Source organism: Synchiropus splendidus, chromosome 4 (genome assembly GCF_027744825.2).
Source record: "Synchiropus splendidus isolate RoL2022-P1 chromosome 4, RoL_Sspl_1.0, whole genome shotgun sequence".
NCBI lineage: Eukaryota > Metazoa > Chordata > Actinopteri > Syngnathiformes > Callionymidae > Synchiropus > Synchiropus splendidus.
The window spans coordinates 26674149-26702033 of record NC_071337.1 but is presented as its reverse complement, the minus strand read 5'-3'; the positions used below and the strand labels follow the sequence as shown (position 1 = coordinate 26702033).

The window sequence follows — 27885 nt, the reverse complement described above, 5'->3', positions numbered from 1 at the left end:
ACTATATAAGACCGAAGTCTGCGCCAAGCCGAATCAATCTCCTGGTGAATGACTTGTGTCATCTTCCCTTAAGGTACCATGCTGTCCATTCACTCTGTACTGTTCACTGTGGTGATGTTCTCGCAGTTGAGCAGCCACTTGGTCACTGTGGCCATGCCGATGAATAAAATGGATGACAGCATCACAGAGACCGAGAGGCTGGGATCGTTGCTCGGCAATGATCCAGGGGATGAAACTGTCGAGAGTCCAAACCTCACCCTGGAAAGGAATGGCGAAAAGAGACCAAGAATCATTGTCATCTCGGTAAGTGCAGTATTGTTGAAGATTTTCAGTGCCAGATGATTTCTGTAAGGAAAAGGATTATCAAGAAAAGTGGCTCTGCACCCTGCATTTGTGTTTTGCGCCTGAACACTTAACCAAGGTAGAGATTCCGGAAGGGGGTCAGGTCTTTGACTCGCTTGTGAGGGGAACACTTCTTTGCTTAAAATGGCGAATAATAAGCACAAGATTACTTTAACAAGCATTCTTGATGGGGAAGTATTGAATCCTCATCTTTTGGCGCTGAAACAGCAGCATGCCATCTGGTGGACATATATATCTACACCGGCGGTCACTTCGTCCTAACAGAGGTTTGTGGTTGGAAGTTTGCATGGGGATAAAACATAATGCAAATGATTGCCTGTTGGGAAATTTTAACATGAGACTAAACTATTTATGTAAGCAATAGTGGTGGCAATCTCGGTGACGCTGTTCAAAGACAATGTTCCTTGAAGCCAATCAAAATCAAATGTGGGCATTTCAAACCAATGTTGTCTATTCTGAAAATCAGCTTCTTCTTTTGGATGATGTGGAGTCAGATTCTGCTGGTGTGACCACTGCATATCTTGGACAAGAGTGGTGAGCTCTAGACTGGCCCACCAGACTCCTGCAAGAAAAATTCATGGCAATGCAGAAATACATGGAGAAATGTGGAGCAACCAAAGTAAAGTACAGTCTTAACAAGCGATGAAGCTTTGTGAGATGATGCCAGCATTTGCAGGAGCCAGAAGGCCACACTCATGGATGTGTTCATGAAAATGGTTGCTCACAGGAAAAGACTGATCGAGCCGAGACCGTACCCCGACACTCAGGACACTGCATCATCAGGATCACTGCGTCAAGTTTCATCACTCCATTAGCAACCTTGCCCCTCGCTTGTGTAGCTGAAGGGAAAGGGAGAATATCGAATTGGTCTCAACCATAGTTTCGGGTAAATAGCACGGCATTTTATTAACAAAGTCTAAGTGACCCTACAACTCCAACACCAAGATGAAACATCCTGGCGCTTCACGATAATTCACACGCATATATGAGCATCTTTGTCGACATTTCCATTCTGCAACTGGATACACGACCCCTGTCAATTGGCCTGCATCCTTTACAACGCCTCATACACACACACCACACACACAAAGCTATGAAAATAGTATCGGAAAAACGGGAAATACTATTAGCCGAAAAGGTCAAACAATCAAAAGCCTATAAAGTTTTATTGGAACTACAGTGGGAAGAATGATGATATATCTGTGTTTCCTCAGACCTCTGGCTCAGATGTGTGAGGAGTTTATTTGGCGGTTGAGTCTCCCGAGTGTTATGAACATGGTGGTTATCTATAATGGGGAACAGGCAGCCACAATGAAGAAAGCAAAGCCATCTGGGTGAACCTCGGCTCTGGAAGAGAACAGGCCACTGTGATATGATAAAAGAAGGGAAAACACATTTGTTCCATTAGGGGGTTCCTGTGGCCTGAATCAGCTGTTGAATAAAGGGATCTTACACCTGCGCTGAAAGAAAGGGAGATTTAGCGTTCTGCTAAAGTTGGGCCATTCATTTGGATCATGTATTTTGTTTTAGTCACGTTTAACAATGTATCAATATTGTTTCAGGATATGAGGCTGAACGGACACAGTGTTCCTGTACTGACCGCAGCATTTAGCCGAGGTCTTCCTCTGATGACCGACCGTAGAGTCAGCAGATTGCCAGCAGACAACCATTTAAAGATTAATCGCAGAGACACTGACTTGGATGGTGAGTATCACGCCATTTAGCTCAGATCTTTGAGCAATGCCTTGCCTCTCATACATGTATAAAACAATATCAGATGTTTTGTGTTGTCCCCCATCTTTTTCTAGTGCTGCGGTGTATGATAGGGAGAGTGTACCGTCCCTGCTGGGAGGTGTAAACAAGGACCACACTCGGCACACATGTAAAAATGAAATGTATCAGCAAAGAAGACAAAATAAAAGTTTATTTAAAACCAGTCAAGATCTTTGTTTGCTTATTGCCAGAAAAAAAATGTCAGAAACTATGAAAGCTACTTGTGGATTAATATGAAAGCAAATGTTTTGTTTCATAAAAAAAAAAAAAAAAATTAATAAAAAGTCAAAAAGCTCACTTTCTAAGCAGAAATACTAATCCAAAAGCTGTTTGAGGATGGAATATTAAATATACATTTCTAAAGCAACACCATTAACAAATTAAGTCAATACACACAAAAATAAAAGTCGATAATGTTGTGACTTTAAGAAGTTGAGGTCAGACCCTGAAGAAGCTGGTCAACTTCCCCTGTCCAGCTATCAGCTTCTTCTTGTTCAAGGCGTTGTTTACAGACTTGGTACAGAGAGGTCTCTTTCGAGGGGGCTCATTTTCGGACCCCCTAATATGCCCAGAGTCTGCTTGTTTCCGCTTACTGCCCTTGCCCTGCTCTTGTGGTGCAGTTTTTTTCCTGCTTCCTACGCCGACACCTTGCTTCTGGCCATTTCCACTTCTTGCTCCCAGAACGGTTCCTTGCTGTGCACCAATCAACTCACTGCATTGTGAGGACTTGGCTGAAGAGATTGGAGAGAAAGCAAACACAAGCATGACAACCTGGCAGGAAAAAGGAAGTGCGACGTGAGGCGCTGCTTTTAGCAGGCTGCATGTTTACACTACCAAGCTGAAATCTAACATGTAGCACAGAAACTGTTGGAAGGGAGGAAAGGTGGCCTGAGAAAAGGTTACTTTAAAGACTTTAGAATTGGACAGGTTTATAATGACAACATGCATTAATTCAAAACGCAGACATTTTCCATTTGATTTTTCTCAAAATCTTTGTTTACAAGTTGAGAGTGGTGCTTCACCTTCATCTTTTTCAGCTACTCTTGGAGTGATTTTGGGTGCTGGGTGAACGCAGGTGGGCACTTGGCTTGTACTGGGAAAGTCCAGGACACGGTTAAGTGGTAGTTCCTCATCGTTGTATGTGCAGGCAAACTGGGATCGGATCAGTTTTTCTGTGGGCTGCAAAAAAATACAATAAAATTATAAATGAATTAATTATGAAAGATGACGATAATCTGCATATGAAAAATAAAACCCAGTGCTAGCAGCATTACAGAATCAGAGTAAACAAATTAAAAAAAAAAATTTCCTTTGAGGTTCTATGAGTTTTTCTGGATTGTGGAACTTAGAACCTGGCTATTATCAATTTGTCGGCCATAAGCCTCTACCTTTCTTTTCCATTCAAGGACGTCACCAGGCAACAAAAAGACTAAAAACGAAGACTGAGAAGAAATGAGTGTCAGTAAAAGATCAAAGCTTTACCGTTATGAATTAAAGGTTATGCACTGATCTGTCTGCATTCCAGCAAATCATATCAGAGTCACCCTGAAACAATGGGAGGCAGGGGAAAGCAAATATGGCCAGCTGTAATTGAGGTCTAATCCAATTAGAAAAAGTGAACTCATGATGTGGCACCATGTGGTCAGGCGACCCTTATATTTCCGGGTGCCAAAAATAAACCCGAACAACATCTGACGCGGTGTGGGAAACACCAGACCAAAGCATTCCTGTTTGAATATCAGAATACTGGATTCAGAGCAGACAGCAGGTGCACCACTACTGACATCGCAGGCCAATAATGGGAGCACAGCAAGAATCAGTAAAATCAGAAGTAAATGAGGTGATGAAAAAGAAACATTAAAATTGGATTCTTTGGTGTTGTGAGTGATTTTATATACAAAGACAGATACCAAAGGGAAATCTCTCCATCTGTCTGTGTGCATATTGACGTCACTGCAAAATGAAACCGGCAGCACAAGTTTTGAAGAAAGTCATCAAGCGGAAAACAATAACCTTGAAAAGTTTTCCTTTCCTAGCTGGGTTAACCGACTGATATGGCATCTTCAAAGTGAAATTGATGCAGAAAGCTTCCGCTCTCTGAGTTCAGGAAGCGGTGAGCTGCCCAGGGACCATTACAGCACATTGAAACAGGAAGGCAGAGAGTGTGGGAAGCTGAAACGACATCTGCTAGCGCAATCACATAAAGTGAAGCGGTTTAACACAATGTGTTTAGCATATATGTTCACGAGAAGTTCTCACACTGGAGCTACTTCATAATCACCTCAAAGTCTGAAGGTGGTCAGTGCTGCTGGTGGGACTGAGGTGATTCAGTAGTTGTTGGGGCGTTGGAAAGCTAATCCAGGTACAAACAGACTCAAAGTCAAAATGAATTTGTTGTCTTGATCATCCGATGACTCGTACTTGATATTAGCTTGAGAGCAGTCTGCTTTTCAGGCAACAACTTCAGACCAACAGTAAAGAGCTAAAAAGCAGCTGTGCAAACGGTTGGTTAAGATGTGAGCTTCAGCTAACTAAATAAATAATATGATACCGGGGAGAAATTACAGGATGTCAAGACATTATTCCCAATGTTTATACATCTGATTCAATTTGAAGTCATTTTGGTGTGGGTTTGGGTCTCTCGGAGGGGGCCCATGTTACCTTGGGTTTGATTAGGTCTAGTCGGCTCCGGACCCTGTTCTTCAGAGGCTCTGGAGATGATCCAGTGGACACTTCAGGGGACCTGCAGTCACAATAAAAGGCGTAGACATGTGGATTGTTAGTTATTCCGGGCTGAAGAGGAAAAACAAAAAAAAACAACAACCTTTCATGGCCACACTAAAATAAGCTTAAACAAATCCACACCTTTTACACAATCATGCTGTCAACACATTGAACAAACTCTCTATACCACAAATGATTCCAGCGTGGGCCTGGGTCCCAAAATGTGAAGAGTTGTAGTGTCACATGATGGTCTCACTGCTGTTTCAGGGGTTTTCCCTACTTTGAGTCTGTGTGGTCATTTTGAGGGACAAGTCTTCTTATTCAAAGGATGATTTCATTTTTCCAATATAAAAAGCAGGAAAATGTTTATTGCAGATAAATATAATTGAATGGAGAACATTGGTGTTATTTTTATTTGGACGGAAGTTCAAGTTAAGAATACAACTGCGTTCCAAAGAGGCCAAGAAAAGACTGTCAAAACAAGAGACATCGAAATGTAAAAAAATAAAATAAAAATAAAATAACCCTGCAAGTTTTAGTACTAAGAAAGCAAAATAAAAATTTCAGACTGTTCTTGCAAAAGAACAGTAAAATGAATGTCTCACAAGAGACTACTTCTGCAGTCCCAACTGTAAAATCACGCAAGCTCAAGGAAACCGTGGCGTTAGCCTCATCAAATCAGCACAGGGATAAAACATCGACTACAGCATTAGTCGCTTTGAACAACCATTGCAGTCTGACGTGCACTGTCCTAGTAGCAACTCAATTTATTGCAAAAATAAGCTGACCTTATATGAACTGACCTGAACAATGAGAGAACACAGATGGCCTGAGCTCCATTCAGTGTGGGCTGATCCTCAGACAACAGATCTGCCTTATTTTGACAAGGAGGTGCGAGGGCTTCTTCATCCAGCAATGCCAACAGCACTTTCACAGTGTCTCTACCGCCGTACGCAGTGGCATGGTTAACTGCATACGCCTTGGGCTGGTAAAACAACAGAACACAATAGCAGTCATTTTCAACAAGTTAGGCAAAGTAGTTACGAGTCTGAAGAGTGGAAGCTATGAGTCAATTACCCTTGCTGGACTTATTCCTGTCCCGCTTACATTAGCCGACCGTTTCTGGAGTTCATGTAATTGGCAGATTCTGTCCGTCAGCTGCTTGCCCATTTCCTCTGCAGCAGATTTTACTGCATCTCCATTACAGCATCCTTTCACAAGTGCAGATTTGATGGCTGAAACTAGTCTTGCTCCACAAATACTGAAAAAAAAACAAAAAAAAAACAGAAAATGACACAAAAGCGCTACTTTCGACATGGGTGAAACCTTGACATATCAGGGTATTTGATGTAGCACTGCAACTCTAGAGTGTAAGGAGGAGTGACTCAAAGTGATTGAAGGAAAACATGGAGGTGGACCAGGCATGTTCTGCTTCCATGCAGGTCACCGATTGAAGAAATGTGAATCTGCGTAGCAAGCATCCTCATAGATCCAGGCAAAGACGTTGAACTTACACATTTAGCTTGCATGCTACTCTTTGAACATGTATGCAAATACTTGTGCACCTTTCAGCTGTCAGTCTTAAATACTGCATTGGTGACAGTGAGTCCACCTCAGGGAGAAGGTGTAGGTGATGTCAAGTTGGTGTCAGCGCCAAACCTTAGTACCCCTTTCAACCCTTCGATGATGAGGTGGGTACTTATTTACCAGCACATCATTCTGACCGCAACTCCAGCTGAACAACAGAAAGGGAGAAATACTATCCCAAGATGGTATTCATATTGTTCCTGGGTCAAGTTGGTGTTTGCTGAACTGAAGGATTAATTCATACAGCAGCATCCAAGTGCAGTTTTGTTGCCACAACACATTTGACAGACACAAATTCCCTTGGTCCTTTTGGTGACACCGCCAGTGCTACGACATTGACTCAGCCCAGGTTTATTAAGTGATACCTGTAAGTTGTTCCATGGTTACAAAACAAATCTCCCCAATAGAGAAAGCCATCCAAAATATCAGGCTTTAAGTATAAGGGAGGCTTTCCTTAATGTTCACACAAAGTGTGCTTGCATATCCAAAAGTCATAACAACACATCACATCTGTATATTTAAAACAGGCAATAGCAATGAAGAGGGAAGGATCACATTGAGGTGGAGCGGTGGCGGTCCAACCCTGACGCAGCTCTCTTGCGAGGGCTCAGTAACAGAATCATTTGGGAAAACAGATGTTCAGTGAACAAGGGGCCTGAACTCGCCATAGAAGGTGTTTGTATGAGGAAATACAGTACTCCATTGAGAGCGTAACGGCACAGGCTGTTGAAAGACACATGTTGGCCGACTTTGTCTGTCTACATGAACTGAGAACCCTCAGAGGAGCAACGCAAGTCTAATCCACTACTACGCAAACATCATAATGCGTTGTTATGGCTCAGCTGAGTGAAGCCATCGTCGCGCCTTAAAAGCTCTGCCCTGAAATGACTGAGTGGCCAAATATTTTTTGATATTTACTTCTGTTGTACTGCCAAAGTCTTCTATGAAAAAAAAAAGAGAAAAAAGAAAACCATAATCTGCAACGGTATGGGGAAGGATCAGTGGAAATTCCGATTGGGGGATAACTCATCAAAGTGTGCAAAAAGTCTGCATGTCAGTTTACAAAGACCAATGTTGATGGAGTGAAGACAAGACGTTTTGGAGAGCCAAATTTTATCAAGCTATGTTTTGAAGGGAGTCATTAGAAGAAAATACTAAGCTGCAGTGGAGCATTAGCCGCCATCACAACAGATGCCATCTCAGTCTGTTCTCACATCTCTGCATGAGAAGTCTATCTATTCCAGCAGAAATAACACATAATTACACTTGTATAAAAGTAATCAAGTTAAAGACAAATATAAGAGATGCCACTCTAAAGACAGCCCAGTATTTCATTCAAATGGATGAGGAATTGCTATTCTTTCGAGAGAAAAAAAGAGAAAGAGTCAGAATAAGCTTAAGAAAAGAGTGACCAATATCCACTCTCAGCCATAGCCTTTTTCATTAATAACTCTTCAGACCAAAAGAAAAAAATCAATGATTTGTAGTAACACTTGAGGCTTCGTTGCTTCACAAGTTACCATTGCAGCGCTATGTAATGGAGGGTTTAATTGTGCAACAACACATGTGTCTGTCCATCGTGTGGTGTGTGCATACGTTAAACAGGTCACGTTTGCTCTCCATACCTTGGGTCAGGAACTTCACCCAGAATCTCCTCCAGGTTGTCAATGAACTGTACATATTCTGAGAGGCCTTTGACGTGTTTCCTTAAAGGGTCTTCCTGAGGAGGAGCGTAGCCCTTCCCTCCGAGCTGGATAGCTCTCACAAAAGATGTCACAGCCTGCAAATACAAGAGACTTTAGATAATCCCTCTTTTTATAGAAAAAAAAAAATAAATAAAGTGGAGTAATTTGGTCCAGAAATAGACATTTAAAATGCACCTCCAGAAAATTAGAAACATGGTCAATTATTTTGGAATTGCTTTGGGGCATTAATGCCCTAAATGTTGCTACCTAGTCAAAAGAGCAGTTTAGAAAAGAACAAAGAAATAATGGAACTCAGCATGAAAACAACAAAATCCAATGATACTGTATTCGGTGCACATTCGGATGGGGGGTATAAAGGGCTGTCAGAAGGTCTTTGGAAATCACAAGATTGTTACTTGGGCCTAGGCATGTTTCAGGTTTGTTACATCAAGCAGGGCTATTGCCACATGAATTTGGCTGCTATCATTCCACCACGGTGAGGGGGCTTGTCAACATTTAGCAACAAACAGGATGCTCCCACTCCACATCAAAGACGTGGATCGTATTGGGGATTATACATGAATAAAAGCGATGGGCTTGTTGTAACATTGCATGAGGCTTTGTTCTCCAAAGAGTCCAGAAACCACACACATTTCCATACATTATTTGGCCAACAAGAACATCCCTCTCAGACTGCCCGCAACTTTGGAGAATTGAGTGTTGCCTTGCAGCAATAGCAGAATGTTGTGCCTCAGAATGTGATACAGAGACTTGAAAGTTCTTTGAAAACAATGATTTGGTTTTGAAATACAACTCCACGAGAGCATAGGTGAGCGCAGTGACGTGATACACAGGTATGTGCGTACGCTGTATACCCACTGGGAAAGGTCTGCATTCTGTCTTAAAAATGCACAAAGGTACGCAACATTGTTATTAAGTTTTGAAAATGGTGTCCAGCATCAAGATTGATTAATGATGAACCAGCCATGATCTGACAGCTCCATAGCTGCAGCACTGGGAACAGACAGCCAAGGAAAAGTGACGGGAACACACGAGCAATACCGGAAAGTGGCAGGAACATACCCAGACAGCGCATTGACGTTGTAATGATAAAGCACCAACAGCAGCACACCTGCCTGCCTACATAATGGGTTAACAATTGGCTGAAACACAATTGTTAACCCATTATGGAGTCTGAGGAAAGACCAAGTCATTTGGAGAACTAGACAAAGACGAGACCAAGATATTTGGAGGTCGAGACAGGAGACACAACCAAGACAGCAGATATAAGGACTCTCAAACTGATCCACAAAAGAGCCTCAGTGGGTGCGGGCACACGCTACCAATCAGGTGTCAGCTGAAACAAGCAGCATCAGTCTGACAAACAACAGTCTTCAGAAACCATATTGGCATTTGGGTATTCTCCTGTTTAGTTTAGTTTAAAATATAAATATGATATATAAAGCCAGAATCCTTCTTTTACCAGTTAGGCCTACCAATTATGACAGTTTTCACTGTCGATCTTGAATAGAAATGCTGAGTGTGCCCAGTCCAAGACCGAGACAAGACAGAAATAATAATGCGTTGAAGACCGAGGCCCTAAAAAGCGGTTTTGAGACCAGTCTAGAGACCAAGACCAACATAGAGTACTGCAACACTGCCGTTTACAGCCCCATTGTAAGCCCCACCATCTTGTGAGGCTTATAATAACTGAACACAACCTGTTCGTAAGAACTGCTCTCATTGTAAGAACAAGAACAGCAGAATGCCTGCCTCAAAAAACTAGACTACACCAGTGGGTGAGAGGCTCGACTTTGCGTTGAACCAAAGAATGTAAATGATGTTTGGACATATGGAACAGCTTCTTCCCCTCAGCCACCAGGCTGTTTGTGTTTGTGATCAGCCTTTATTGTTTGTGGGTTATTTTATTTTTATTTATTAACAGAACTTTATTTCGAAGCACTCTCCTAGTTGGTCGGACCCCCACTGACCATGACAAAAAAAATTCTATTTTGATTCTGATGTTAGGAGATCATAGGTCCAATTTGCAGTTAAACCCCCATACTGGCAAATTCAGGGAAATTAGCGTAAAGAAATAGTTAGGAGCGAGAGCAGACTCTATAAAGAGAAAGAAAGGTTTCTAATGAACGGAATAACCCCTCAGGGTAGATGGTTTTTTTTTGTATGTTTCTTACCAAAAACAGTGATGTGTTGTTTTTCCGTGCTGCATATTTGATGTCGGTAAACGTCTGATGCCCAAGTGCCCGGCTGGGAACATCAAGGGTCAGTGCCACCGCCAAGTCATTTTTGGTATTCACAAGCAAACTGAGGTAGGAGCAGAAAACCTTTCGGACCGCTGCATTCACCTGTGGACACAAATCATTGCACTTGAAAATGTCAACAGCATATGAATGAGTGAGAAACGGTAGCTTTATAGCTCATGAGAACAGCAGCTGGTTGCTCCTGCAGATGGTGCTCTGTAATAAACCTCTTCACTTCAGTTCATGGTGCAATCTCAAATCATCATACCTTTGCAATACAGTGTTTAGACGGTGTTGATGGCACAGAGGAGTCGGAAGACTCCAAGAGTCCATTGTTGCCTGATAAGAATTCAAACACCTGGGTCTGGCAATACAAAAACACGTGTTAGTAGTATATAATATCAATTCGCCATGATTACGTCCAACTCACTGGGCTCAAAGACTCATCTGGGTCAGACACTAATTTCAGTTGTTGGTACTTAAAGAAGAGATCGACCAGATCCATGGTGTTGGAGCGCTTCAGGAAAGATTCATACGTTTCCCGGATGAGATCATAGTTCTCCAAGTGTGCACAGTCGGGGGGTTGCAGGTGAAGTTTGTCAAGCAATAAGTGTTTCCAGGCATTCAGGACATCACTCAGAGCTACTTTGAACTCTCCACTTTGCTGTCACACAAGAAAAAAAATACTGTTAAAGTAGCAGTCTCCGTAATTGACAGTGTGAACCCATTCACTTGTCAAGCAAAGAGACCCCTTCAGCAGAAGTGCGAAAACAGACCACCAGCAGTCTCAGCTGGAAATCACTGGTAATGTCAATGTCAGGTCAGTCAAAGGACAAATGCTGAAATAGCAATGCTTTCTTTAAATTGTGTGTCTGGAGGCAACAGGCAGCAGAATACACAGGAGACTAGGACTAGTATCAGGTGGCTCTTGGTAAACGACATATTTCATAAGCAAAGCTTTTGAGCAGATTTCTCACAAACATTACCTTCTTGTTGACATCTGCTATGGCCAGCTGCAGCACCATCAGCATGTTATCTGGTCCATGGACGGTGGTCCTCTCAGACCGTGAAACCCGGTGGCACTCTCTTCTGAAGGTCTTCACCATCTTCATGAAACTAATTTCGACATTCTCCATTGTCTACGAAGACCGCAGAAATACCTAGAGGAGGATGCGGGGAAGCACATGATAGTCGTTTCCATTGAACCTCAAACAACATGTGCAAAATGTAATGTCAGGAAATAAGTCAACATTTATCAAAGAACGGTTGTGTAGCTATACGTCACGGAACAACAGATATGATGACGACTCGGGCGAAATTACGGGCTGTTTTTTCATAATATAAACATATAAAACAAAACTTTATTTTCTAAAGTAAAGAAACCTGTTTGCAAACCTGAACGCATGTAGTCAAATCCAACGAAAATTCTCACGGACGAAGCACAGCTGTTTCAAAATTTTAAATTACCAGTGACGTCATAAGAATGAGCCAATCACCGTGGACAGGCCAAGCGGGGTCGTCCACTATTTCAAAGTCTTTCTCTGCATGCCACAAGTGGAAGAAATACAGTATTTGTGATAGACCATTGAAAAACAATAGATGATACTAATGGATGGCGTGCTGTAAAAAAAAAATAATATGCCGGGATTGCTGCGTTAAAACCACCCCTCATTGTTTCCAAATGGTACGCGCCATGTCGTACGCGGAAGTGGGTTGAACGCGTCCCATGCACGGCGGTCAATTTGACTGAACGAAAAAGCAAAATATAAGGTAGTCAAGTGTCGTCTTGTGTTGGTATTTACCAAATTGTAATGTTTGTGTCACCAGTGCTAACCTAACAATTACATTACTGTTTGTGTCGGTCGAATGCGACTTAAATACACTACTATGGCGAATGTGTGTATATGTCGTGTTCCTGTCAACCATTGTATTTAACAGTATGACGCCGAAGTAAGCAATTTGTAGGGTCCTTATTACAATATACTGCTGTTCCACTGTATTTGCGCCTGAATCACGTGAACAAATTGCGTTAATGTTTGACCTCTTTGAGAATAATGAGGAATATAACAACGTACGTGCAAAAGCAAACCACCGTTAAAATTGTGCTATATATCTTACCTCACGAATGTGTCTTTCATTAGAGTTATAGTCTTTAAATTGATGCAGATTTATTTGTAGTGTTTGATCTTAATATTTGTTTTAATCACCACACTTACACTTGTGCTTTAACCTTTTTCAACTCGTCACCCAAATTCTCTTCCTCAAGCCATCATGCACATTGTTCTTATTCTCTTCATTTACCATCTCCGTCAACCTCATTGGTTGTCTTCCTCATCTGTTTTTTTCCTGGCACCCAGCTCTAATATTCTTCATTCATTCATCACCCTGCTTCACATGTTAAAAGCATTCTGAGTTTTGCCTAGTTTTCTTCAGGTATTGTCATGTTCCTTGAGGATCAATTGATGCAGAGTCTAGTTAGAAAGCGACCCTGCTTTAGTGCATTTTTATATATATTTTGTTTTTAAATATTTAGCTTTAACTAGTTGAATTTCATATCCAAGTTTTTTTTTGCCAAAGAATGTCAGCATGGACTCATGATTTTTTTATTTTTATTTTATGTAGGTTGTGATCTGAAGTCTTCTCCCTCTGGATACACACCATGCAGGAGGATTCCAGCCGCAGTCCCACCTACACCGTGGCATGTGATGACTACATCCATGTTGTAGAGTTCAGTCCTTTTAGCTCTGGTACACCTTTGTCTCTACTTGCCTATGGCGGAAACCAGTATGTGGTGGTATCTACCTGCCTATTTCCAGTAGGTGTTGGACCAAAATAATTTTTGTATTCTTTCCAATTGTAATTGATGATGTTTCAACAGGAAGAAGATATGGAGATTGAAGGAGTTGACTTCAATGTTCTTAATGCTTTCTATCATGAACTAAGAGTGGACGCTATAGCTTGGAGCCCTGAGTCACGGCTGGATGGGATACCAACCATCAGGTACCGTGGTTCTAATATTTACATATCAGCCATGCCCTTTTGCATCCAATTTTCTGACATATATCATGTGCATGTACAGGAAAAGGCAGGAGTCATTCAGATTTTTGTTTTAAATGTCCTCATAACTACAATAACTATCGTGGAACGTCATGAACGAGGACAATAAAGAGATCGCTCGGCATGTAAGATCCTATCAATTGACCTGTATTTGGCGACTGTCTTCTGTCCATGACGGCTCAAGACACATGCTTTCAGAACATGGTCAACACACATAAAGGACACTTTTCTATTGTCATTGACAGCCAAGCCATCATGTTTCAGATTACGTCTCGATGACAGACTTTCCTCAATCTCTGCTCCACACTGAACCCAACTTTCCAAATAAATTTAAACTTACTGCGCAGCATAAAAATCGGCCAACACAAGGAATTGATGACAAAAGTCGTTACCAACATCGATTTTTATGTATTTTAACAATTCACTGTTGTGGCCCTAGTTTTGGCCCCTTTTCAGACATGACCAGCTGCATTGGAGGTGTTGTGGAGTCCATTCATGCTGAACAAAGGCCCATTCTGGGTCTGAACTTTTATGTCCATCAGAATTTGTCAATCCATCGTCATTGGAGCTGGTACCATAAGTGAATACAACAGAGTGTGATACTTTCCTAGACGCTAAAACAATGACAAACACCTTTTGAATTGATGAAACTGTGAACTTTATGTTGTCCATATCTAATATGAGGATAAACAAATTATTTGAGGGAGGGAGATAACGTACAAACAGCGACTGGGCTCCAAAAATATGAGTCTCATGGGTTGAGAATGTGACGTGGCATGGTTTTGACGCTGCACAAACTTGCATGTTACATCGTCTTCTTATGTCAGTTTTTCTTTTATTAACATTGAGGTCTGTTTAAGGTGCTCTAAATGCATTTGTGATAAGTTGAAACTGGATGTGTATATATAGTTTAGAGCAGGGGTCTCCAAACTGGTCCTCAAGGGCCGCAGTGGGTGCAGGTTTTTGTTCCAACCTGCCTGGCACTCATAGCTTCACCGGTCAGGTGTCTGAAGACTGTAATCAGTAGATTGTCAGTCAGGTGCTGCTTGTTTCAGCTGCAGCTGCACCAGCACCAGCAAAAGTAGTTCATTATAATTGGGTTCAGGTTTGGTTCAGAGTGCTGGTTAAGGTTAACCATTTGTTATGGATGGTTAAGTTAAGGGTGAGAGGCTGGGGAAAGCATTATGACAATGAGAGATCCTCACAAAGATGGTGAAAAAATGTGTGTCTATTGAAGTTACTTCCCAAGTTTACAGATTTGCATGCTACAAGACTTTTCGTGACTGAGCCATTGTTGGTCGCCCCGGGTCCTTAGTAGGAATTTTCTACAGTAATATTGGGCTGTGCAAATCACACATCATTCTGCCCCACATATGGCTGGCTGCATTTCGTAAGAAACAAACTCATTGTTTTTAAAACCAATTCCAGATATGGACATCAATTTCAGCAGCAAGGAGCATAAAATCTCTGATACCACAGAGTAAAAGCAGCAAAGTTGACAAAGTAATTGCTCCAATTTCGACTATTGCCGTTTTGACTTTTCTACAATCTCATGAAGTAAATGTACCGTAAAAGTTTTCTCAATATTTGAATTGTACCCAAATTCATGTAAACTCCCACAAAATCTTGATCACCGCAGGTGTAGATATATCTCGAGGCCGATCGATATATCGGTTTGGCCAACGTCACGGCCGTTATTGGGCCTCTTTTCACTTCACTCAGTTTACATCGCTATTTGCCTCCATCATATCGGTCCCTGCCAGTATTTGATCAGTTGTGCCCTCGGCCAAAGACAAATGGAATCTACTGCCTTTTTACGTTTTTGTCAATTCATGTTTTCGTAGGTGATACATTAATTTCTACTCTTCTCCCTTAATAGGCTACTGGCTGAGTTATTGAACCATTTTTCCGTTTAAGTTAGTCAATCAACATTTTTCTATACAACTTAAGCAATTAAACCTGTATAAGAACGTATACTGTCTATTTTTTGACCCATAGTTGACCCATAGATTCAATTGATAGATATGTTGAGGTAGAATATGCAGGTGTTTTTGAGAACAGTCATCTGTTTCCATCAAAAGTGATAGATTTCAAACTACGTGCTATTGCCTTGTCAAACTATTAACAGACAAGTCTTTCCATTACCCTGATTCCAACATCCAGTTTGCTGAACAACACCTACACTGAACAACATCCACTTTTTACCTGAAAATGGGTGAATATGGTTCGAGTCCTCGCATGGAATCAAGGAATGTCACATTTTACTCTGAGTGTTGAGATTCATGATATAAATCAATATATATAAGTGACAAGAAATCATAAATGGGTCAATAATGTTTTGTCCATGACCTAATAACATGGATTTATATAAATGGTCATTTAATATATTAACATTGGGAGTTAGGTGGACTGATGCTACTTGGTGGACATTTGCGCTCTCCAAGTCATTTGTGGTTTAGTTCTTATTTTTGCTCACCAAAACTAACAATCCATCTGTTCAAGAATTACTGGTAAGTTGACATGAACATATCCTGTCTTGATTTTTGGCTTAGTCCCACTGGGTTTGGTGCAAGTCATTTTGTTTCTCATGCTCATTCTATGATCCACTCCAGGTGGATCATATGCCAAATGATCACGTCAATATTCCATGTCTGCCTTTAGCCTTTTCCTAATCATGTTTTGGTTAAGATCTCGACGTGCCCGTTATAACTATTCAGATTGTTTAGCAAGGACGCCACGCATGGGGAGTGATGTTTGGGTTGTCGTCTCAATTAAGTTGACGGTCCAATAACGCCAGAAATTAGCTGCTGGGAGTGATAAGGCACATACTGTATTCAATATCTTCATCAAAATATCGATGCTAGAACCATTTTCTGGTGACAATTTTGGGCCCTCACAGCACAACACAGTTTGGCTGTGTGAAAGCAGTCATCACCTCCACTTTCTGTCTCCGCAGCTGTCTGAAAGTCGGCCAAGTTTTTACAGGTGGCCTTGGACAGGAAGGAAGTAACTTAACTAGATTGTTAGAAAGCAAGAGTTTCCTTCTAATTGGTGAGGTGAAAGCCTCTGTTTTCCTCCCGGAGGTGTTTAGGCTTTCTGTAATTGAAAGGGAAAGGCAGCGATAATTCCTGGCCTTCTGCAGTTTACTCCACAGGGCCTGTGAGCCAGCTCTCTGACGTACGCACATGTTATTGTGCTGATGACTACCCACTCAGGTTCCATCTCTTTCTGGTTCTGCACGTAGCTGTTGCCTTCCAGGAAAAGTGCTGTGTTCTCACTGGCTTCTCTCAAGCTGGGGCCCAGAGAGCGTGAGAGACAAGAGGAGAAGAGGGGGCTGCAGCATATGAAAGACCAAAACCTCTGACTGAAAAGGAGGCAAACAACAGCTGATGTCTAAGGGCAACAAACAAATTCTGAATGTCTGCTTGCGAAATCCATGGGAGGTACAATGATTACTGAGGTCTTTGGGTCTTTAGTTGATGCAAGTTTTTTTTTTTTTAATATCATTTAAAGCATTTACCATTTTGGAATTGTTCTGTGAAGTTGTGACAAATTGTTGAGGGTTGAGATTTCATCTGAGATTCTGTAGTCTGACCTTTAAGAACACAACTTTTGGATGATTTTCATGGCTGTTTGAGACGACATTAAACCCTCTCTACCAGTCGGAGCAGCTGCGCCATGACTGCAGTGGTGACAGTAGTTCAACAACAGTCAAAGATTATTTGGACTGTAAAGTGAGATTGTTGCCCCCGCTGCCTCCGTGGTCCGATGCTTGCCTGCATGCCTGTTTTTTTTTTCCATGTGTTGCAGCGGTCCATTCACTTCTCTGATTTTACTGAAGTAAATGATAATTATACTACATGTTTGAAGCTGAAGTCTCTGTGTAAGACACTTGCTGACAATTTGCTCCTGATGATTCGGATGGTTTGTCGCATTGCAACTTTCTGCCCATGGTTAACTGCATCCAACTGCACAGCAACATTGCAGTTGTATCATTTCTTCAACAAGAAAATCCTTGACTACCAACTATTCAGTGTGTTTTATTTTTCTTTTTTAAAATAATGCACAAATTAAACCCAATTAAGTCCATTGCTGTGAAGTGGCACATTCCTTTAACCACAAATGCAATCACAACGTCGTGACACACATATGCCTTGGCTGTTTCCTTGGCTTTTGTAAAGTGAGTCACTGTTGCAGATCTCACTTTTACTTTGGAGCACATATGTCAAACTGGTCCTACAGTGGGTGCAAACTCAGCTGATAGTTATAATTAATGCGTGTTAAATCTTAAATACTGCCCTTATTCCCCTGGAGCGGACCAATATGATGTCTCACCTCATCGTCCTTGTCACTCCAACAGGATGTCGAACACATGTTACATTGGCATCTGTAGACAGCGATCCGTGTGAACACTTGGACGCCGCAGACTCTGACTGAATCAGACGTATTTTTCGTCGTGGATGCATTGTTCATTTGCACGGCGCCGGCATTGGAGCCAACTGAAAAGACTTTTAGACCCTGTCGACACAGAGTCTTTCCTATCCGTACCAGTTCTGTGTGGAGTAGGTGCTCACTGTAGCCAATACTTTTTGAAATCAGAATGAAAATAGTGAGGTCACTGCCCCGTCTGCCTCTTCCCGTTCACTACAGATCAATGTGCATTTGGCAACAACTTCTCATCTTATTGTTAATGTTGACAGAAAATGTTCAGCCACTCTTTCATTTTCAGATACAACACAGACGTGCTACGGGCATATGAGAAGCACACATTAGACCAAGAAGCCATGCACAACCACAAGTTTAATTATTAGAATCTTATGGAATTGAAATTCAAGATGATTACTCTTTTTGGTTCAGATGGAGCACAAAGTGGGTGATCACAGCTCTGTGGGGAAAAAAAATGCTCAAAACATGGGAAACAAGCATCCCGGGCCATTCTCTTGTCCCCGACGATTCAGAGTGGTTTATAGTTGAATGTCGTTATGCTCATGTGTTAATGTTAAACTGAGAATGATTGGATAATGTGCGCTTCCGTGTGGATCTAGCCTTAATTTACTTGTGCTTTGGGTTCCAACTGACTCATAGACACAGTACATACCGCACACCCGTGGAGACAACTACGAGTCCCACGTAGATGGGTTTGTAAAAATCTGTTCTCTGTAGTACCGACGGAATTTGGTCACACTCTGAACCAATTAACGTGCAGCATTTGGTACCTGCACTTTCTGCCATCAGTGTATAATAGAGTGCAAGAATAGTTGACTTGGTGTAAAGCGCTTTTGGTTGCTGGATATGCATGGTAAACACTATTCATTGATTTGTCCCTCCCCTCGTGTGGCACACTCCTCCTACCTTCGTTGTTGTGAGTTGTTTCTGGCTGAGAACCATGGCCCCAGACTGTATTATTTTTCGTGCTTTGCTTCAAATTCGTCAACTAATTTGTTGGTTATGAAGACCTTCCCTCATATAATCTAATCCACAATAACAGATTCCTCCAGTGCAATTCATCTTTGTGCTTGGTGTTACATTGTGTGAAACACTGTCTATTTATTCTGCAGATTTGTGTGTGTTTTTCCTGCCATAAGCGAGTTAGTGTAATTGTGTAAATAATTGCCGCTGCTGGTATATTCTATGATTGATCTGAGGGAAAGGCTTCTGCTTCAACAGATATGTGTGTACAAATGGCGTGAGGATTCTGTTTTCCTGTGTTTATCTTTACTTGCTGTTGGCAGGTTTCTACAGATCAGAATCCAGCTTCCAACCACACACACCATGTGCTCTCCCCTGGAGGCATCAGTTGCTGTGGTTGCAGGCGTGTGTAAAGCGAGATGTCATCTGTCATTCTGTCCGAAACAGTCCACCTCTGTTTTATTTTTACAACTTCCTTTTCCTCTCTTTCTACAGGTTCTGCACCGCTGCAGGTGACGGAAAGCTCCGCCTCTTTACATCCGATCTTCAGGATAGGCAGGAAGTCAAGGTAGTGCCACATCTGGAGCACATTTAGCAGTTCCACTTGTCATTTGGTGTCCCCCATGGCTCCGATCAAAAACAAGGATGCACTTAATGAAAATGAATTTTGACTGTTGGAACACAATTCATGCTATGTATCATATCTGTCTCATTTTTGCTGTGCAGCCACTTATTTCTTGGTGTATAAATGGTGAAATATCAGTTGATGTTATCCAGTCAATCAGCAAATGAAAAAAAAACAACTTGAGACGTCAACGACTGTTATCAATTTAATGTTTCTTGACTTTTGCTTACGTATTGTTTTTTCTTCTCTCTTAGTTGATGGAGGGCCACACCAGCTACATTAACCATTTGGTGTTTGAACCCACAGAGGGGAAACAAATCGCTTCTGTCAGTGATGACCACACTTGCAGGTCCAATCTGTTTTATTTCCACGAGAGTGTGTAGAAATGCGTGCGTGTGTGTGTGTGTTCCCGGCTTCTGATTTTGAGTTCTGTTCTCTGTTAATGGTGCAGAAAGCCCTGACAGTGTTTCCACAGTGAAACATGATGCTAAGCACAACATGCTCCGGTGTGACTGTGCGTAAGCACAGAGCTGCTTTGTAGCTCTTTTGCTAATTGGTTAAATATGGAAATCCAATTAGCTGTAGAAAGATTTTCCTCTTTAAGGGGGGCTTGTAACTTGGTCCCTAAATGTTCCTTTTCAATTAATGCTTGAGGAGGGAAACGGTGTGTCAGTATCCAGGGTCAGCTGCGGGACACCCCCTGAGGATGTCGGGGTTCTTGCAGCAACTGAGTTGCTGTGTTGCATTACTCAGCCACGTTCTCCTGTCGCCAATGTGTTTTTGGCTATAAAACCTAAGAGGGCTCGCATCAATGTTCTTAATCCTGTTGTTGTTTATTGTTATATACCCCCCTTTACGCGATGAAAAGTTTTGGAGCATTTGATGAAAATTTGATTTCTAACTCTATTACGTGCTCACACATATTCTGTACCTTAAATATATTCTGGTTATTCAACAACTTGTGAGCTATTTAAAATATTGAAACAGTTATACTGGTCTTCAACTCCCTTGTCAAACACCCAATAAATCTTTGCTTTTGTATAGTAGCATTTCACTATTGATCATCATCATCTGCCCCCAGTGCCTTCTTCTGCCCCATAGATTGCACACGTCCAAAAACAATCTCCTTCATTCTCCTCCTTTACTTTCTATATTAACCAGCCAGAGAAAATAAGAGTTTGTTCCATCTGCTGAAAGATTTAAACTCTGTCATGTTGAGAAAAATGGAACAAGGGATAGATCAAGTTAACAGTAGAGGACCTTCCAGTCAGCCCACACAAACTGATTTGAGAGGAGGAAACTGTTCTTGCGTAAAGGGAGAGAGGGAAGTGTAGCCCTGCAAGTAAAGGCTCCTGACCTCTCTTGTCTATTGCCTTTGGCAACACTGCCTCTACTATAAGTTTGCTTAGCTTTGTCATTACTGTCCCCTGCAGATGTGGGAACGCTGTTGTTGCCAACATGCAACCTGACGCTGTTGCATCTAGGTGGGGAGTCAGACTCTACTTCCTCTGGGAAGTTTATGTTTGATTCATGGAGTCTAAACACCTCTGAGCTTCAGTGAAGGAGTAGTGAGTCTTTGGAGAAATATGCCACCTACAGACCAAAAGCGGCCACTGCAGGCCACTGAGGGGATTTGGGGTTGATGGGTTTGCAGTTGACGTCACTAGGCACACCTGCTGCAGCTGCGTTCTGTATATGGTTTTAAGTGTGATGTCCTGTATTAGACATTAATCTCTTCGCCTCTATCCTTTGCTTAACGTCATGTACAGTGAGCTAATCACATTATTACAGTCAAGAGTCCAGTTTGTGGCTGAAATCACCATTTGGAGTTTCGTTTTAGTATTCCAGTCCCACCTAAAGTCAGCATGAGCATGGGAAGTTTTAAATTGATCAAACATACATTTTTTTTATTTTGACAAATAAGCAACTTGTTTCTTTTCACTGTTCAAAATGTATTTATCCCTTGTGTAAGTACAGAAAGCAGTATATTTGCTTGGTTTTCAGTACAAAATCACTTTTGACACATTTGGAAAGAAACGACTAAATGAAGATGTAAATCACAATTACTTGCACTTGACACAGATACACGTGTGGCTAGTACAATGATCATTCCAATTCTAGCTTAAGGTGAGGGGGTGAACTGTGGACTCTAAACTGTGCTGCTGTTTATGTCTTCCCTATGATAGGTTTGTGCACTGTCCAGGAAATCCCAAAGCTCTCTGCCCATGTGCATGATCTTAGATAAGCCAGATTTGGCCCTTTGGCCTTCCATCTGAAGCATGCTATTAATTCAGAAGATAAGAAATGTTGTTGGTGCGTAGAGGATAGTTAGGCAGGGGCCGGGAACCTATTGCTTGCATACCAGATGTGGCCCTTTTAAAGACTGCATCTGGTTCATCATCAAGACTGACATAAGTGTCAGTTGCATCCATCTTCGCAACTGTGTAACTTTTGCCACTTTTTAAAATGAATTTTAGTCAGGACAGTCATACATGGCCGGTGGATGGGATTACTCATTCTAGTCTCACCACTTCACCTCTGTCTCTGGATTTTTTACACTGCTCACTTCAATAAATGGTATCACTCCGCACAAACAAAATTTCCAGATTTCACCGCTTTGGGGAAACAGGGGCTGCCTAAAACCAACAAACCTCAATGTTTTTATCACTTAGGCAGCAAAGTAAAAGATTCTGGGTGTCCTTTTGAACCATGTTGTACATGGACACCTCTTGTTGTAGCTCATTGTAGTCTTGTGCAATTACACTGTTTTATTAGAGGCAGTCACGCTTGTTTTCACATCTTTCACCTTGTTCGGCAAAGTTTATGTTGTTTTGGGGAGCCAGTGTCTCTATGTGAAGGGTGAGGTGGTTTACCACAGTTTGGAGGCTGGTGGTGTAGTGTGCTATTGAGATCTGTTGGCACCTGGCCTAAAAGAATAGGATTTAAGCCTTGTGTTCTTGGTGTGGTCTGTCTTTCTTTTTCTTTTTCTCCTTCTCATCATAATCTGATCATTCTCTTTTTTGCTGTTCTTTTCTGCTCTGTTGTATTGTACGTGCTGTACTTAAGTCTGTACATGGCAAATTGATTCTTTACACATGCTCAGCTTTTCAATCAGATTTATGTATCTGTATCCTTCTTGTATCCCTAATCTTGCAACATCTCATGACCCCTCGTGAGGCTTTGAACTTAATGGTCTGGAAAATTGAACGCATGACCTTCTGGTTAACCCAGTTTCACACTGCAGTGATGCCGATTAAACCGAATGATCCACTTTTGTTCCACTGATCAGTGGACGCCAGTCAAGTATGTAAAATATGTACTATCCAGTAAGCGATATGGCTATGGATTCCTTTCTTTCTTTTTTTTTTTTTTTTTTTTTTTTTTTTAAATGCCAGCCTTCACCTCAGCACTTAAATTCTTCTTGTGCTTGTCCTCCGACCACTGTACCCAGAAACACATTCAGCTTTCATCAGCATGCCCTTCCATCCACCTTTCCTTCTCCTTGTCTGCTTGATGTGGTAAACAGTGGATCCAAGTCTCAGCGACCACATCTCTCACCATCCAAGTGATTCATTACATCTGTGCTCATGTTTGCATGGTGTTTCTCAGCTGTTTTTGCTGTCTCAGACCTTTAAAATCCAAAGAATTGACTTCACTAGATTAGCCATTATTCCCACTTGTTTCAACTGTGGGTTTAGCTGCAGAATGTGGAGGCTGTTTCATTTTCTCTGTTCAAGCTCTGCTCTTCTGTGACTGGCAAACCTGTCTTTAGCTGACCTGGCTGTACACTCCTGAAAATGAATGGCAGTGAGCTGCACACAATGGGATATTTGCTGTAATGTGAGCGAAGCATGAAGCGAACTCAGGCAAGTGTCTTGCTTCTCCCCTCTGCCTCAGCTATCAAAGCTTTCTAATCCAAATTTGGCCCTTTCCCTTATAGAGTGACTGAGGAAGAGAGTTCCTTTTCCTTTGATCAGCATCTTGAAATTTCGCTTTTGTATAAGTATTCTGCGGCAGATTAATTGAATTACTTGAAAAGTTTCTCCAGCGAGGAACTAATTTTCACACAAAAACAGCCACTTCCATGATAGCAAAAGCTGGGAATCCTCTTCATGCCGCTTGAGTAATAGCACTAGTGTTGTAACCACGAAACCACCAGTGACATTCGCTCTACATTCCGGATTCTTCAAGTAATCCTCAATTACACAAAAAAATTACAAAAACAAAAAGTTTTGTCACCACACTTTTATAAAAGTTGATTGGTTTGGTTACAAGCTGTTTTTATAAAGTCTAGTTGAATTTTGAAACATTACTCAATGGAACTACAGATCACCAACAATTTGTCATCACTTTGCCCATTTCTCGACTTGTTGTGTTGTGCTTATAAATGAAGCGAAAACAGCCGTGGTAGAGGTAACAGAAGTGAATTGAATCGGTTGCATATGTGGAGGTGACCTGTTAGGTGAAGTGATGTTGCCCTGTCATCACTACTCTGGTTCGACTTCTGTGAAGCATGGTTTGGTGTGAGTATGTATGTAGGTTCTTTGTTTATCCTCTTCCCATGTCCACATACAGTATGTGTTTTCAGCACCGTGGTGTGAATGAATGAATGGAATGCTTATTTCAACCTCCTCTAGCACATTGTAGCTGCCTCACACGACAAATGCTGTGTGTAACATGGTGTCATTATTGTTTCATTAGATGCAATTCACTGAGTATTTCTTCTTTCATTTCACAGAGATTGTAAAGGTGCTGGGTGCACTGCTGCCTCTCAGCAAGAAATTCTGAATCCAGCTCTGAGTTTGCATGTCCTCCCCATATGCAGATGGGTTTTCTCCCAGTATTCTGGTTACCTCCCACAGCCCAAAGACAAATTCATTGGATCAATTGGACCCTCTATAATTACCCCTATGTGTGTTGGTGTGTGTGAATGGTGTGTGTGCCCTGTAATGGACTGGCAACCAATCACCGAATAGGCTCCAGCACTCCCCGCAACCATGAACAGGTCTAAGCACTGGTTTACTGAAGATGGATGAATGATGAGTTCTTGGAATTTCTGTCCCTTTTTCCCCATACAACAAGCTACACACATGTAACTGTGCGTAGCCTGTGTTTATGTTGTGTGTTACTGTCAGTCAGTTGTATGTTACAATGATGACTTGTCCCGAACAGCAGAAGCATAGGAAGCTTTCATCGGATAGTGTCAGAGATCCATTATTGTGAACCACATAAATAAGAATTTCTCATGAGGAGCTGTTCCACAGTCAGAATCAGCTTTATTGCCAAGGTCAGTGAGGATCCCACTAACTAGGGAAGTGCTTTGGAACAACATGCAATAATGAACAAAACATAATAATAACAATAAACAAGCAAACAATAAAATAAAAAGTAACTACCGGTAATAAATAATCACAAATTCATCAGTCTGACATCGAGGGGAAAAAGTCAATGTCCAGGGTGAGAAGGGTTGGCTCTGATCCGACCTGCATGTCTCTGGGTCCTGGAGACATACAGGTCATGAAGAGGTGGCAAGCTGCCACCGATCACCTTCTCAGCAGAACGCACAATGCGCTGTTGTCTGCCCTTGTCCCTTGAGGTGGCGCTGTTTGGAGACGAATTCAGAGTGGCCAGATGATTTTGAGACAGTGAGTGAAGACGAACGGGAAAAGGAGAGGAAGACAACTAGTGGGGTTCCTGGACTCTATAAAGGAAGACACAAAGGGTTTGGTTAGGGAGGATGCTCAAAATAGGACAAGGTCTGGGACTGACCAATTACAGCCTTTGTTCAATTCACCCAGATGAAGAGCCGCCTGACTGAAGAGACAAACACGAAAAACCCCTGCTTTGATTCCACCAAACCATTTAGACCCCAAAACAATGGGTCAGAATTGATCAAAAGAGTGTTATTCGTTCTCTGCTCCTGTACCCCTTTCGGGGTCAAATCCCATAAAAACCCTCCCATTGTCAGAATGGTGCCTCAAAGTTTCATCTTAATTTCCACCTGCACACCACCGTTGGTTTGATAAAGCTCATCCTTTATTCATAATTGTTGTCTGCAGAGTCTGGGACTGGGAAGCAAATGAAAGCATTGCTCTACGGCTCCGCTCTCCCGGGGTCAGTGTCTGTTGGCACCCAGAGGAAGTCTTCAAGGTGAGACTCAGATTTATTGCCCAGGTTTTCCAACCAGGTACAGCTATCACAACTAGCTGCTCTGTGACGAATCACAAAAGGTTTTGCTCAGTTACGACTCTTGAGTCTGTTCTCTTTTCCTGGACGAGTAACGTGTGCCTCACAGACGATTGGCATTCAAGTAATGTTTTTGTGCCTCAATTCTCGTATGAATTTTCCAGCCAACTTACGTTGTTTTTTTTGTTTTTTTTTGTCATTTAACACTCTCTTATAACTTGTATATATCCATCAGCAAAAACTATTGTTGTAGTTGTTACCACCTAACCTGAATTCGTGACTGAGACTGAGTGAAGAACAAACTGAATACACAACACGAACACAACATTGGCAAATAAGTCTATTTCTTACACCTGGTCAGACCTAATCTGCTGCTGCAGAGTCTCTTGTCACTTTTCTTCAAACGACTCAGGAGTGCTGATGTACCGTGACTCTAGTCCAACTGAAGCACTGAAATGTGTCATTTTGAAGTCTGACGGACTCTGGAAGGTGTTTTGCTAATTATAGATAACAGGAATATTGGATTTCGTTCGTATTACAAATTGTTAAAGTCACAAATGTGTGAAATTGTGGATTTAAATAGCTAGCAATGAAGGTATGCGTTGAATGAGGTGCTTGCCACGGAAGTGGGTGATCTTTTGATGAACACTTATGTCATAGAGTAGAAAGGAAAACACTCCAACCACTGATTCGGGTTGGTTTTTCTTCATTGAAATGTAACCATATTGTCGCAGTCTGGTACTAGCCACTTACTGAAGCATATACGTGCACATCCACTAAGAGATTCTCCTGTATGCTTTTAGTCAACTTGTAAACGATGGAGGTTTCAGAAGCTAGTTTTATCTTGTTTTGCAGAGTCATTACACTATTTGGATTTTCTTTATTTATTTCTTGCATTAACACTGGAACCTATGTTTTTGGCAGTTAATGGTTGCAGAGAAAAAGGGCACGATTCGCTTCTACGACCTGGTGAACCAGCAGGCCATCCTATCTCTGGACTGTGGCCAGTCACCTCTCATGTCAGCGGACTGGTGTCTCATCAACACCATCAAAGTCGGCGCTGTTGCAGGAAACGACTGGCTGATCTGGGACACGACTCGCTCCAGGTAAAGTGAATTACGAGGACTCATACCGAGGCCTTTTTTTTTTTTTTTTTACTTCATCATCTGTTTTACAGTTACCCCCAGGAGAAAAGACCAGCTCATGTCGACAAGGCACGGTTGTTCAAGTAAGAGTTCACGTCCATTCAATACAAGGTTATTCTGGTCTCAGAGATATCTTGAAGTAGAAGTCTTCATACCGAACTTTGTATGAACTTTTTAAAAATATAAAATACAGTAACCACCTCATCTGTGGACAGAACACTTCAGTTTTATTTCATACCAGACCTGCATCTGAAATCAGATTAAAGGTGATGCAGCTTTTCTCATACAAGACAAGAGTCTACAGCCACTTTTGTACAGTAGGACCCTTTTCAGTTCTTGGAACTATTTGGGGTATTAAATGGTCCCAGCTCGCGTTTTCAGAGCTGGAACCAGGAACTGAATCAAAAGGTTTTTGAAAGTCGTACTTCTTCTTCTTCTACTTCTACTTTCATTTTTTTTTTTTTTATGATGGAATCCTGGTCACAGCCTGCTTCGCATTTATTTCACCCCTTGTTCTCACACCTGTGGTCATGACTGCAGAATTCTTGTTCTTTTTAGTTCACTGAGTTCACAATAGTGGATATACTGTGTAAGGATGGGGAAAAAAGGTTCTTGGGTATCCAAGGATTCAAAAGCTGTTGGTTTATTAAATCCAAAATAAATGTAATTTTCTATTCAGTCTCATTTCATTACCTCTTAAACAAATCGGTGTAACTGTGAACTAATATTGCTCTGCTCAGGTGGTCTAGGGCCAACGAGAAACTCTTTGCCACCACTGGATGTCCTGGGAAGATTAACAGTCAGCTGCTTATCCACCACCTCAGTCACCAGCAGGTCAGTGGGTAACTTCTCCGTGTCATCCCCACCTCAGCACTGATTTCACCTCCCGATGTCTTTCAGCCAGTTACCATTGGGTCAGTCAGTGTGGGCTCAGGCCTCAGCTGGCACCGGACACTCCCACTCTGTGTGATTGGGGGCGATAGAAAACTTTGCTTTTGGATGACTGAGATGTAGAGATGCAGCCTACTCCCTGTCTCCTGAATCTCTGTTCTGGTTCCAGTTTCAATAAA

The 27885-nt window shown here is 41.8% G+C and overlaps 2 protein-coding genes across 4 annotated transcripts; one reads left to right on the top strand and one right to left on the bottom strand.

The window, feature by feature from the left end:
* Positions 1 to 58: 58 nt before the first annotated feature.
* nup37 (nucleoporin 37) lies at positions 59 to 27885 on the top strand. 2 transcript variants are annotated; one of them, XM_053863805.1, is made up of 11 exons: positions 59 to 303; positions 1926 to 2067; positions 13030 to 13208; positions 13272 to 13393; positions 19355 to 19427; positions 19739 to 19833; positions 25544 to 25634; positions 26595 to 26776; positions 26848 to 26898; positions 27556 to 27649; positions 27716 to 27885. In XM_053863805.1, exons 1-11 carry the CDS (start codon positions 79 to 81, stop codon positions 27827 to 27829), a joined length of 1368 nt encoding a protein of 455 aa, XP_053719780.1. In that variant the 5' UTR covers positions 59 to 78; the 3' UTR covers positions 27830 to 27885. The 2 variants fall into 2 exon arrangements, with proteins under 2 accessions (XP_053719780.1, XP_053719779.1); XM_053863804.1 differs by lacking the exons at positions 59 to 303; positions 1926 to 2067 and adding an exon at positions 12088 to 12163 and having other exon boundaries at positions 13016 to 13208.
* Positions 2308 to 11884, bottom strand: parpbp (PARP1 binding protein). Of its 2 annotated transcripts, XM_053863802.1 has the most exons (11): positions 11789 to 11884; positions 11380 to 11553; positions 10824 to 11057; positions 10662 to 10757; positions 10328 to 10498; positions 8073 to 8227; positions 5938 to 6121; positions 5664 to 5845; positions 4798 to 4879; positions 3159 to 3315; positions 2308 to 2867 (listed from the first exon to the last, which is right to left on the bottom strand). In XM_053863802.1, the coding sequence occupies exons 2-11, from the start codon at positions 11527 to 11529 to the stop codon at positions 2575 to 2577; spliced, it is 1704 nt and encodes a 567-aa protein (XP_053719777.1). In that variant the 5' UTR covers positions 11530 to 11553; positions 11789 to 11884; the 3' UTR covers positions 2308 to 2574. The 2 variants fall into 2 exon arrangements, with proteins under 2 accessions (XP_053719777.1, XP_053719778.1); XM_053863803.1 differs by lacking the exon at positions 11789 to 11884 and having other exon boundaries at positions 11380 to 11637.